This window comes from Chaetodon auriga, chromosome 2 (genome assembly GCF_051107435.1).
Source record: "Chaetodon auriga isolate fChaAug3 chromosome 2, fChaAug3.hap1, whole genome shotgun sequence".
NCBI classification, from domain to species: domain Eukaryota; kingdom Metazoa; phylum Chordata; class Actinopteri; order Chaetodontiformes; family Chaetodontidae; genus Chaetodon; species Chaetodon auriga.
Genome location: NC_135075.1, coordinates 15,680,335 through 15,693,334, shown reverse-complemented (window position 1 = coordinate 15,693,334; position 13,000 = coordinate 15,680,335). Strand labels below are relative to the sequence as shown.

Below are 13,000 nucleotides of genomic sequence, written 5' to 3'. Positions count from 1 at the left end.
ACGTGTTGGGTGCATTACAACAAATAAAACCGAGTATTTAGTCAAAACAGGCTTTATGCTGTACAAAACACGGGGGAGTTACATTACAAAATAAACTGTCTACATACTTCAAAAACACAATATTTCAATCACACAACATGTTCTCTGCCAATCACTAATCAGTTCTGGGTCTGCTTCCAACTTCACGCAGCAGACACACAGCAGCTGATCTATCTAAACCAAGGAGTCATTAAACATTGTTAAAGTATAGTTAAATAAACATCATTCAGACCTGTAAAATGGTAGAATTTTTAAATATGATGACAATACATGAAAATTGAGTCAGCTAGTCTAGCTGTGCATGACATAAGAAAAAAAAAGGACTACATAGTTCACATTCTATTACCTAATGGCATGATGATGGTGTACAGTTGCAAGCTAATAATAATCATTTCAATAAGCAAAAAGCCACTTAGCTTCTCCCAAACATCTCGGTGTCTAAAAGGTGAGATAACAAAGCAATGCTTTCTATTATGCAGGACACAGCAGTAGAACCAGTGTATTTAAGTCATTTCAGATATTTTATGGACAGAAATGGAAAGGTAACACGTGAAAAGGACCACAAACGAGTGAATGTAAACTTTGCATAACATGAAGGATTTGTCCCATCTCTGTGGTTTTAACCAAAAGCAAATCCCTGCAATGATCAAAATTCAAATTGAAGGCTCCAAGTAGAAGTCACCAGGCCATCAGAAGATGCCACTGGGCAACTCCTTGCTAAACATGCCATCAAAGTCCAGCTCTCTGCTCATCAGATCCTCCTCTACACTCTCCAGCGCCCACTGATGGTCAGTCAGTTCCAGTGCCTCCCACTCAGCCTGAAATCCAAAGAAAGACATTGCATGAACAGCCGAGCAAAGCACACCCTCGCTAATTAATTACACTGAAACGACGGTATGTACCTTGAACGCTTTATTTGTATCTGCAGGCATGGCCATGGCAGCACCGCTCATCTGCTCCTGCATGATCCTCGACTGATCTGCACCTGTGGGGATTGACAACATAATAATCTGAATGCAAAGCTGTTTCACTATAGATAAAGCATCACAGCGTTCACCAAAGCCACAGGCTTTACTCAGACTATGAGGTTTAATTGATGTGTAAATATCACTGGCTAGGATTCATCTGCAGCTAAACCTTACATTTAAAATTAGATATTGTTATATTCCCGTTCATAGCATTCATCATTAACATTAAGAGCTTAAGTTCAAGTGGACAATATTATGAAGAGTGAATCAAATAACATGTAGTATTACAGGGTTGGTACTGTTGTGTTGAATCAGCACAAGTAGATCAAACATTTTCATGTCATCTTCAAACCAACAGAACACTCAAAATTATCTTGAAATTAGCAAAAATTACCATTATCTTGGCCCAGAATTAATGAGTACATGCTTCGTAGTCCAAAGACGTTGAGGAAATACCATGATGCTGAGCTCACCCTTGATGATAAACGCACACAGACACAGAACAAATGATAAGACATTCATACAAAAACTTCAGCACATTGATATTAACAGATAATGACTAATGTAGTACATCTCTACAGATCTTGTTTTATTAGTTTACCAGGAGGCATCCAGTGAGAGCAGCTCTATTCCTTGCTGCAGCATAGGCTTGAAGCGCAGAGTGAGGGGGAAGGGAACCTTAGCTGTAGGAAAAAGGGTACAGAAAGAACTCAATGTCAAAATATCTTATCTACCAGTGAGACAAGTGAAGTCTTTTGTTGTGCATTCTGCACCAGAAGTTGCAAGAGAGTGGGCGCATTACTTGTTACAAATCCTGAAAAGGTCCAGTTGATCCAGCCTCCGATGAGGATCATGGGAAGCACGTTGGTAACGTTCCCTTTCATCATGTCTGTCAGCATGCTGGGATCTGTGTTAAGAAACAGAGTGAAACAAAATACACATAAACACAGACATAAAGCAATAAACACCTGAGAAATGGGCACTTTGGTTCTCTTGTGCTGTAGTCTGTAGTTTTTTACTCATACAGGTTGGTTTAATAGTATTTTTATCTTCTTTTAGTTGTTCTGGACAAATTCTAATAATTAACCAAAGAGAAAAATGAACACCACTTCTGACAAGATGATATAGGAGAAGAAAAGACTTAACTTGGAATATTACTATTATATTTAATTGCTTTTCATTTTTCATTGAAATGCTCTTCTTCGTGGTGGGTCACTGTGGAGTATAACACTGAAGACTGCGTCATCATATGCTGTATACAACTAAACACTTAAAAGGATTACCTGTCATTGGAGAGGGTGGCACAACCTTTCTTTTGGTCTTCTTGAAAAATCCATCTTCTTGATTATTGAAGTAGAACTTCCTCATCAAAAATGACTAAAACAAAGAGAGATTCTCAGCAACATCGTCCCACACACTGTAGCCGTGACAAATAAATGGTTTTGTTTATCGTATTTCCTGCATTTTAAACAATAATGAGGAGAAGTCATTGGATGAGGAATAATATGTATGAAACAAAAATTACCTGTTTGGGAATGTATTTTCCATTTTCTCTGAGAATTCTGCTCCGAATAAGAACCTGGCTGGATTTGGAGATGCAGCATGAACACATTAATTCAAATGAACTGCAACTTTTTTTTTTTTTTTTTTTTTTAATGTTTTTTAATGATCAACCACACAACTGAAGGTTACGTACCTGTCAGAAACCTGTTCTAACGTCAACTTCTTGTCACTTTGGAGAAGAATGGACACATAATGACGAATTACCCCGACAAGAAAGGTGATGAAGACAATGGGCAACACCACCCAGAGTCGGATGTTGGAGTCCAGCAGGAGCTCCGGTTCAGCCATACAGCCTGTTAGCTTAACTGCAGAGTCACAGACACAGCAAGGTGAGCGTCAGAGAAACACTTTCGGTAGCTAGCAGAAAAGTTTAACGCAGCTTGTTGTTCGTCTAACTAATGCGAGGACTGCTCACTGTAGTAGTTTGACAAATTATCGAAAAGCTGTCCTGTCAAGCTACGACTCACACTCCCCGACAGCGCAGAGGGATGGGCTGTCAGTCCGTTTAGCTAAGCTAGCCAGCCAGCGTCATTAAGGTAATGTCAATCATACGTAACGTTACGTTATCAAGCTAATGAACGCGCGTTATCAGGTAAACAAGCTCAGTTTCCCAAAGTGGAAACGATATGTTATTTAATAAAACGATAGCAATCATGTATAACACTACCACTGATTGACACAGCCGATGCTAACATTTGGGATTCGCTAATATTAACGTTAGCCAGCTGGCTACCTTCTTCCTGATGCCCGGGTCACAGTTGGTGGGAGCTGGCCGTCGTCTTAGCGCAGCGACCACCACTTGTTGTGTTTTCCCCAGCTGTCACAGACGAAAATCATGCGCTATGCGAGTTAGTTAAGCAAAACAAGTAATATTTTAACAGTTCGCATCCAGTTCCGCGGCCATCGCGTAGTGGTGTTCGGTCGAGGGATGAGAGCAGATTTCTGCTTCTGCAGCTCATCCGCATCTCACCGGGACGGCAGCGCCACCCCGCGGTGATGGGGGAAGTGTCTGCCCGGGCCAGCCGGCGACCCTCTGCCTGCGATGTGTCAGCCTGTGGTCCACGACAGTACCTTTCAGATAATATTAGGTGACGTAGTTACACTTTGGCAGCAAAAGAGAGGAATAATAGTGTTTTCAATCGGTTTCTTTAGTTGTTCCCAAGTCTGAACAATTTTATTTGAAGTTAATAACATTGTACATTTTGTATAATTCAAACCATCTCTTATTGTAGTTTCACTGGTGCACATGTAGATATAATTAAACATCATAAAGAGGCAGACAAACATACAAAGAGGAGTGGTTGATATCAACAATGCAGAGGCTAAAAGAGGTATGTTACACACAAAGCAATACGGATTCAAACTCTTATCATCTTTCTAAAGGGATCAGAAAAAGAGCCAGATTTATTGGCTGAGTGTGTTCAGGCACCTCAAACTGTTAATGTAAACAGCCTGTGTACATTTACATTTGGCAGTAACACATATTATTAGTTACATATTATTGCACACTTTTATATTAATTACTGTAATATCTATATATTTTTAAGGACAGTAGATGATTCTGTAATACAATCATCTCACAGGTATACAGAGTGTTTGCACTGGGACAGCATGGCCCAACAGAAGGTATGATGTCATACATACCTAAAAAAGAAAGTAATTCATGTTACACTTACACATCTCTTATTATTCATGCATGTATTTACTTGTTTGTACTGTGTTTCACATTTAATCAGCCAGACCACACTATACTTTGTATCCACCTATTCCCATCCACACCAGTAGGTGGGGTAATGTGCGGTTCATCTGTTTGCCAGCGGCCATTTCTAAAAGAAGAAGACTTCTGCTGACTGACCGGAAGCACTAAAAAAACAAAATATTGTATGAGGTCATTATCAAAACCAGCAAGTAGTGGTGTTAAACGGTATGTAACACGAAATAACACGGGATTGAAACTAACAGCTAACGTAAGCGAAGTTATTCAAGGCTACGCTAGCTGACCCATAGGGTGTCCGTCTAACGTTAAAGCTAACATCAGTTGCGCATTGCTAATGCTAAAGTGGCCTTCTTGCTATTGTATAAGCTTGTTTCAGGAGGTTGTGGCCATCGTTAAACGACCAGTAGACCAGTTATCCTGTCGTTAAATTTCGTTTTGGTATTAGGTATTATTAGTTTGGTATCAGTGGTTTGCATTTGAAGCCTGGCTCGGCTTCATCTTTGACCTCAGCCCTCCATATTTTTACTGAATGCAGCGGAAAATAGAGAAATTGCAGCTGTTTCCATCAACTCACTCAGTAGAAGGTTAAACAAATCAAAGCATAGCTCAGTTCCAGTAATAAAGCATCTTTCTATTAATATCTATGTTAATCTGAGCTTTTTCCTGGCTGAGGTCAAACAGCTGTTTTTAATAGTGATTCAATGGCTAAAACAAATCTTCTGATGTTTCTACAGAGTTTCTTCATCAAACGTGTGTTCTCCACACTAAACCATGGGAGCTGACAGACGGTAAGATGAACGTATCCAGTGTAAAAGAGCACATGGTATCCAGTTAATTCTTATAGTTCACTGGTGCTCCTTCTCTTTTTCAGGCTCAGTCGGGGTGAACGTAGTGGGAGATATGGTTCAGATGGGAGGAGAGATGATCCAGAGTGGCAGGAGAGACGAAGAGGTAGAGACATGGAGAGGGATTATGATCATCGCTGGGGTGACGATAGACATCGAGAGCGCAGAGACAGAGACAGTCCAGAGGTGAGTGACTAGAAGCTTTGTAAGCTCATGACACACTCACACCTGTAGCAAAAGAATACAAAGAGTCTGAACTTAAATGATAACAGCTTTGGGTTTGTTTGTTGTTGTTTTTTGTCAGCAACAAAGGGGCCGAAAACGGCGCAACAGTGACCGATCTGATGATGAATACGATGGGGATTATCCAGACCAGCACTACAACATGGAGCAGGAGGAGGAGAGCAAGACTATTATGCTGAGGGGTCTCCCTCTGAACGTCACAGAGGATGATGTAAGTGTCTCTCTAGAGCTCCGACTTTCCCATGAACACTTCATGTGGAGCACCAAATCACCTGCAAGCAAGCAGACAAAGATCAAACCTGTAATCTGACCTGGAATCAGTCACACCTGAGATCCTCTGTGATGTCAGATGAGTTTGACCCTCTGCCTCCATTCTCCAGATCCGCTCAGTGCTCGAGCAGCTGCCGGGACCACAGCCTGTGGAAATTCGCTTGATGAGGAAAAGGAGAGGTGAGTGTCGCTGTTCAGAGGAGTGTCTCACATTCGCCTCCATGCTCTGCCTTATGACCCACTTCACCTCCTGTATCGACATCCCTGAAAAAGAGCTTCATATTCCAACTGTCAAACAGATCATGTGTGTTATCTAGACTGTCTGGTTTTGATGATAGGGTCAGGTAAGGAGGTAAGTGTTTGTACCATACCTCTACTCTTTTTATACAGACATTACTTGCTATGATAAACAAAATGTACCACCATGCCCATGACCTTGTAAGCATCCTTCCCAGCTACAATTTGAGCTGGACTACACTAGAGGTCAACCGATTAATCTGAAGTATCGGTATCTCTGGAACTCTGCTCCGATAGTGACTGATTGCTGCACAGCCTCCACCAGTCACATGGGGACTTCCATCACCGGTTTGCATGGAGGCTCCATATATACACTGACTTGGATTCAAGTGTGTGTTTGTGTGTGTTTTGGGGGGGGGGGGCAGTTAATCAGCTTTCGACTTCAGCTATCATTATAAAAACCCACTATCGGTCGGCCTCTAGACTGTACAAGCCCTTTGTGAGTTTGAATGTTGCACCAAAGCATTCTAACTAACACGCCTCCCGTCTATATTTGAATACTGTCTCTAGGTATAAGCCGAGGTTTCGCCTTCGTGGAGTTTTATCGCTTGCAAGATTCTACCCGATGGATGGAGACCAATCAGGTTGCCTCAACAATCACCAAGTTTAGAATTATTCTTGGAGATTAGAGCCCCAGTTAACCAACACGAGTAACTGATCTTTGAGAGTTGTGCAGTGTTTGAGATGTACAGAGCTAAGAACTGCTGGTTTAGGACTCATAACCTTGGTCATGCAAAGCTAAGTACACATTTTTTGATGTCACACTTTTGGTTGATTAAACTTCTGATTAAAGTGTTCAGAAGCTTTTTCAGCCAGAATAAAAGTCTCTCGGCTGCTTAGTTTACCGTATGCTGTCAATCCAGCGTTGATTCAGTGTATAAAGGTTTTTGCACTTTTGTCTGTTCTCTTACATATTAACAAATACAGAAAATACTGTACCGAATGAGCCTTTTGCCTCTCCTTATGAAGAAGATGCTTCCTGTTCACAGAGTGGCCCAAGTAGTCCATAGCACATTCTGCTCCAGCTCAGTCACTCGGATATTTTCTCATCTCCAATTAAAATCCGAAGACTGGAGTGAGACAGGGACGAGCTGGCAGCACTCCGTTCCCAAACACTGAGAACTTGTTCCCTCATACACAGAACAGCAGCTTTCTCTCTGAACTTGTCTTTCTGCCTCAGTTTGCTTTTACTCCTGAGACACTCTACCGAAGCAGCGAGTGTAAGCCTAGCCACTCTCCCGTTCCAGCTGCTCTCACTCATGGGATTTGCCACAAACATCAGAATTTGAAATAATCGGTTGCCTTTTGACTTCGCAGAACAAGTTGGTGATCCAGGGGAAAAGCGTTGCGCTGCACTACAGCAACAGGAGACAGAACGTTGAAAACTGGCTTTGCAATGCAGTGAGTCTGTTTTCTATTTTCAAAAAAATGCCATACATTGAGTGAAAAACAGAGTTAACGTAAATTTAAAACATAAAAACATACAAAAATATTTAACCAGCGGGCCTATCGGACATGGACTCCGGTCATGCTTGTTATGTACCAATATGTCTATAGTCTGTATAAACTGCATGTATGCTTTACGTATTACACTGAAATCGCAGAATATTTCTGCTTTTCCCTTCTTCAATCAAAAGAAAGAGAAAAAAAAAAAGCAACTCAAACATTGTCTTTGGTTCATCGTAGTGTGGTGTGTTCAATTTCCGGAAGAAGCTGAAGTGTTTCAGGTGTGGAGCAACCAAAGTTGGTGAGTTGTTACTTCAGCACAGCAAAAGTATCATTTTTCTTCTTCCTCTCTGCAAGTATCTTCCGCTCTGTCTGGCTCTGTTTTGGTGGCTTGCACTGACTAATGGTAACGGAGAGTGTGTCACTCTACTTTGTCATTGCTGACTATAGAGCGGGAGTCACCGGGATCGAGTGGTTTGAATGCTGAGTCTCAACAGCAAGGAGAGTGCATTGGAGACAGTGAGTGTTTTTTTTTTTCCATCACATAGTCAAATGTTACATTCCTCTGGTCAGCATTTATTCATGAATGTATTTTTGTTTACAGCAATCATTTTGAGAAACGTTGGCCCTGTTTCAACTGTTGATGGAATTTTGAACGCGCTGGCCTCCTATGCCAACCTGTCAGCGGGCAACATCCGCCTCATCAAAGACAAGCAAACAGGACAGAACAGAGGCTTTGCCTTCGTTCAGCTCTCAACTCCCTTGGTATGTTATTTCTGTCAGTAGTCATACTGTAATGATTTCTTTCAGGGGTGTACACACGTGTGACGATCTTAAATCTTTGCTTCTTCTGTAGGAGGCTTCTCAGCTGCTCACCGTTCTCCAGAGCCTTCAGCCGCCCCTGAAACTGGATGGAAAAACAATTGGGGTGGATTTTGCCAAGAGTGCGAGGAAGTGAGTCATACACATACTGTTTGATTCAGCTTTCTATGAATATAGGACATGTAAGCTCTTTTGGATCTGCACCGGAGTTTTAACCCATATAGCAAACTGCAGCTATTTCTATTCATTTGTGTGGTTGTGCACTAAAAACAGAATCAAATGTGTTCATTTCTGTTTTACACTGTTTATCACATTTTGCAAATGCTAGTAAATGTAAAGCCAACGCAGGACAAATTTTCATCCTGCATGTGCTGAAAAATGAAGGTTTGACTAATCGATCTGTGTCCTTTCCAGAGACTCAGTGCAGCCCGATGGGATCAGAGCCACGGCGCTCTCTGTTGCCAGCACAGCCATAGCTGCTGCTCAGTGGTCATCCAGCCAGGTATCAGACTTTCACTCGTGTTATTTTGTATTTCTAAGTAATGTAAAGCTTTAAAAGTAAGAAGGAGACTAAAGCTAAATCACATGACTCCCTGAAGTTAGAGTAGATTAGATTTAGATGTCAGATGTTTGCTGTCTTGCTGATCTTACTTAGAAAAAAAAGTATACAGCTTTCAGCTCATTATTTTTGTTTGCCAGTCAGTTTATATGGGGGCCCTGAGGAACATAAATGTATGTAAGTGTTGGTTTGTTGGCTATAAAGAGATTGCTTCGAGGAGTTTAATGTGCAGGTTTTAATACTATGTCTGTAAGCTGCAGGGAAGGTCTGCTGAATTCACACACTGATTTGCATCTTGACATGTTTTAAGTGGGATTTCTGTGTTGTTACTGACTTTGCTCTCATCTCTGTATTTTCTTATAGATACAGCAAGGTCCAGGTACCACCTCTGACTACATCACTCTTCCAGAGGCCTTTGCACAGCAAACACAGGTCAGTGCACAGTCTGTTATAGACTATTTTATAGAGACTATCTATCGTGACAGTGAACAAGGAAGAGCAATGATTGATGTAACGTTTTCTTTCCTCTGATGCATGGAAAGAATTATCATCTATGGCAGCAGCAGCAGCAGCAGCAGCAGCCTGAAGGATCAGCTGCTGTCACTGGAGATGGATTACTCGGAGGTAATAAGAGCCGTCTGTCCCTCTTGAGATATTTTGACAAAATTTTTATACCATGGCTCAGATAGCTAATTTTATCATTACCAACTGTCTTTAGCTGCTCCAGACATGAAGACATTGATCCCAGCCACCACAGGTGTTGTCATATCCCAGGCGGCTCAACTTTACCAGCCTGCCATCATCAGCCAGCCTGCCTTACAGGTAGACGGCGTATTAATACGGCATCCATGTGCTGGGAACACAACACCAGTAATTCACAGTTTAGTAGCCTGGTGTTGTATGGTGGATGCAAAAGCTAATCGTATTTTTTTTTCTTCCCCTCACTCTCAGTCACATCTGTTAGTGAGGACCGCTGATGCAGAACAAGAGGCTGCGAGTGTCTGCACAGCATCACTGGTCACACCAGCACCTTCCACTGCTGCAGCTACCGTCTGTGCTGCTCCGACTGCTAACACAACAGGTAACATTAGTCAGCTACACTCTAGTCAGCCCCTCTGTATGTGAATGAAGAGATCAACCTCTGATCAATTTTATGCCATTTTAAAAAGCATATTTTGTTTCATACGTGTAGCATTGAAGCTAATTAGCATTAGCAAGCATTAAATAATCATGATCAAAACATACAGAACAATCAAAGTTAAAATGAACAGCTGGTAGAATAAAGAAAAGTGACAATATATATTGATTGCTGTGGATGTAAAGGAATTCCAAACTTAAAATTTCTGTCTTTGTAGCTCTCGTTGCCCCTGACGCCTCCACATACCAGTACAATGAGCCTTCAGGTTACTATTACAACGCACAGACCGGCCTGTACTATGATCCCAGCAGCCAAGTGGGTGTCCTGTGGTCTTAGCGTACATCGATGTCAACATGTCATTTCTTTTATCCAAAACTGTTTATGCAATTCATTATGCTTGTCATCAACAGTACTTCTACAACTCTGAGACTCAGCAGTACCTCTACTGGGTCAGTGAAAAGCAGACGTACGTCCCTGCATCGACTGAACTCGACACAAGCACAGAGGCGGCGTCCAAAGAGCCAAGAGACAAAAAAGAGAAGCCCAAAAACAAGTCTGCACAGCAAGTAAATGCCACTTAGAAAAAAAAAAAAAGTTGTTTCTGTATGGCTCATACCTTGCCGTTAAAATGATATCTGTACTTAATATAATTGCAGATCATAAAGGACATGGCACGCTGGGCAAAAAGCTGCAATAAGCAAAAAGAAAGTTTAAAGAGCAGTTCACAAAGCTTAGGACCGTCCAAGGAGGAGGACAGGAAGGAGTCCGCAGCTGCCGACGCGGGTTTCTTTCTCTTTGAGAAAAAGGTATTAAGTGGTCACAGATTGCATCGGTGTTATACTCTGACTCTGTCGCCAGCCTGTGGTGTGTATTATGTGTTGATGAGATTTGTTGCTTCCTTTTAGCAGATGGGAGGTTTTGACATGACGTCCCTCGTGACTCAGCAATGTAAGATCCCAGAACAGGACACTTCAGCTAAGGTTTGTGTTTTGGGTTTGCCTTTATGTCCCCGCTCCACAATTATTAATGGAAAATAACACTTGACCTTTTACCCGTCATATTCCAGAGCTGTCTGGTTGCTGGTTACAACGGAGAAGGCGACGCAGAGGAGAGCGCCTTGGATCGAGCAGCGCATGAAGAGGGAAGAATAACAGACTGGAAGAAGATGGTGTGCCTGCTGTGTCGGCGGCAGTTCCCCAACAAAGAGGCTCTGCTGCGTCACCAGCAGCTCTCTGACCTCCACAAGGTGAGGATGGAGAAACAGCAGGCGTTTAATCCGCAAGTAGCCATAAATATTCTGGGCGCTGCCATCTGTTCAGTGTATAGAGCTCCAGTGCAAAATTTAAAGGATGTTATGGAACTTATACTGTCCCGAATGTGTGTGCGTGAGTGTGTGTGAATATGATATGATGGGAAGTCAAGCTGCTTTCATTTGTTTTAGCAAAACTTGGAAATTCACAGAAGATCAAAACTCACAGAAGCCGAGCTGGAGGAGCTGGAGAGGAAAGAAACTGAGGTATTTGGACCAATAATTTGTACCCATCAGTGATTTTAGCAATGAGGGACACATTGAATAGTAATAATGATAACGTTTCACGGCCATTTGAACAGCTGAAATACAGAGACAGAGCTGCAGAGCGAAGGGAGAAGTACGGCGTTCCTGAACCTCCTGCACCGAAGAGGAAATTCTATCAGCCGCCAGCCCCGACAGTGTAAGGGGAGGAGTTTAGTCTCACTGCAAACCATCAGCAACATTTCACAAGTAGACACTTTTCAACAACCAAAGTGCTTGTTTGGGTTTAGGAAACAGTCATGGTTTGGGTGCAAATAGCATCAATGGCTACAAACACCTGGGTGCTAACAGCTCCTGCCTCTAATTGTACAGTTTTAACATCTCCTGTTATTCACCTTCAACAGAAACTATGAACAGCCCACCAAAGACGGCCTGACAAGCGATAATATCGGGAGCAAAATGTTGCAAGCAATGGGCTGGCAGGAAGGCAAAGGTCTGGGGCGCCACCAGCAGGGCATCACCACTCCCATCTCGGTGAGGAGGCCGACAACAATTCCTTTACATTTTTCTTCAAATTAACGCTCCTCTCCCCACCAGCTCCTAACAGATGGAATATGCATGTCAGTGTGTTCTTTTTCGCTCACAAAGCAATTAACACCGTTACCTCAGGGCGACCTGTGTCCAATCTGTCTCCTCTAATGACCGTCTCCGCTTCTCCCCACAGGCTTCATTAAGGACCAAGGGCACAGGCCTGGGTATTAAAGGAAGCTCATACGAACTCTCAGCATCTGACACCTACAAGGATGCCGTTCGTAAGGCCATGTTCTCACGCTTCACCGAGATCGAGTGAGCAGGAGAGAGAAACGTAATCAGACTGAACCGGGAAATTAAAATTCATTTTTAATTTTGCGGCCAAACGATCCCACTGTGAAATGAATCCCCCTGTGCAGACTGTAACTGTAATTTCTATCTTCTCTATTTATAGAAAACGTAGTTTCGTTTAATACCGCTCTACATATCCCGTCAGCCAGAGTGTTTTCAGCTGACTGAACGTGTAAATGTTGTACAGTGTTTGTACGTAAAATTACGTGGACCTGCTGAGGTTTTGTTTGTTAAAAGATCTAAAAGGTCAACGAGACAATTAAACCTGACCTTTGTGCTCAATGATGCATGTCTGCGCGATGTTTTCTCCCTTCATAAGAAACATCTCGTTATAAGAAGAATAACTTGGATGGGAAACACTACGCAGAGTTGCAGTCTGATGTGTCAGGTGATTAAATGATTCAGTGCCACGCGGCCCTTCATCGTGACTCGTAATGTCTTGAAGATTGGACACATGGCTTTTACTTTTCAAGAAGCAGCAGCGCACCAAGTTAATGCTCATAGGCTTTAACACAATCACTGGACTCTGTGCCATAAAGAAGTGTGACTGGTGTTAATGAACTCCAAGATCGATATGTAAAGGTCAAGGTGGACTGAGAGCCGGAGAGCAAGCTGTCAGTCCTCCAAGTTACCTGAGAATGTGTGGTGATTCCTGCCATGTTGTGTTATTAAGGCTTAGTGAGTGAGCTGCATGTTGA

At 42.4% G+C, this 13,000-nt stretch overlaps 2 protein-coding genes across 4 annotated transcripts; one reads left to right on the top strand and one right to left on the bottom strand.

Annotated features, from left to right (window-relative positions):
* Positions 1–36: 36 nt before the first annotated feature.
* On the bottom strand, positions 37–3,538 carry emc3 (ER membrane protein complex subunit 3). Its single transcript, XM_076757315.1, has 9 exons — positions 3,304–3,538; positions 2,704–2,875; positions 2,533–2,590; positions 2,291–2,384; positions 1,810–1,914; positions 1,609–1,690; positions 1,402–1,481; positions 942–1,024; positions 37–857 (listed from the first exon to the last, which is right to left on the bottom strand). Exons 2-9 carry the CDS (start codon positions 2,856–2,858, stop codon positions 729–731), a joined length of 786 nt encoding a protein of 261 aa, XP_076613430.1. The 5' UTR covers positions 2,859–2,875; positions 3,304–3,538; the 3' UTR covers positions 37–728.
* Positions 3,539–4,382: 844 nt separating this feature from the next.
* Positions 4,383–12,584, top strand: LOC143337630 (RNA-binding protein 5-like). Of its 3 annotated transcripts, none has more exons than XM_076757287.1 (25): positions 4,383–4,494; positions 5,022–5,075; positions 5,159–5,318; positions 5,437–5,586; positions 5,756–5,825; positions 6,453–6,526; positions 7,260–7,343; positions 7,629–7,689; positions 7,839–7,907; positions 7,993–8,153; positions 8,245–8,342; positions 8,625–8,712; positions 9,133–9,201; positions 9,312–9,393; positions 9,488–9,591; positions 9,721–9,850; positions 10,125–10,222; positions 10,318–10,473; positions 10,564–10,713; positions 10,813–10,887; positions 10,974–11,153; positions 11,349–11,423; positions 11,519–11,619; positions 11,825–11,954; positions 12,145–12,584. In XM_076757287.1, exons 2-25 carry the CDS (start codon positions 5,059–5,061, stop codon positions 12,268–12,270), a joined length of 2,508 nt encoding a protein of 835 aa, XP_076613402.1. In that variant the 5' UTR covers positions 4,383–4,494; positions 5,022–5,058; the 3' UTR covers positions 12,271–12,584. The 3 variants fall into 3 exon arrangements, with proteins under 3 accessions (XP_076613402.1, XP_076613410.1, XP_076613418.1); XM_076757295.1 differs by having other exon boundaries at positions 4,390–4,494; positions 10,816–10,887; XM_076757303.1 differs by having other exon boundaries at positions 4,392–4,494; positions 9,133–9,216; positions 9,339–9,393.
* The last annotated feature ends 416 nt before the right edge of the window (positions 12,585–13,000 follow it).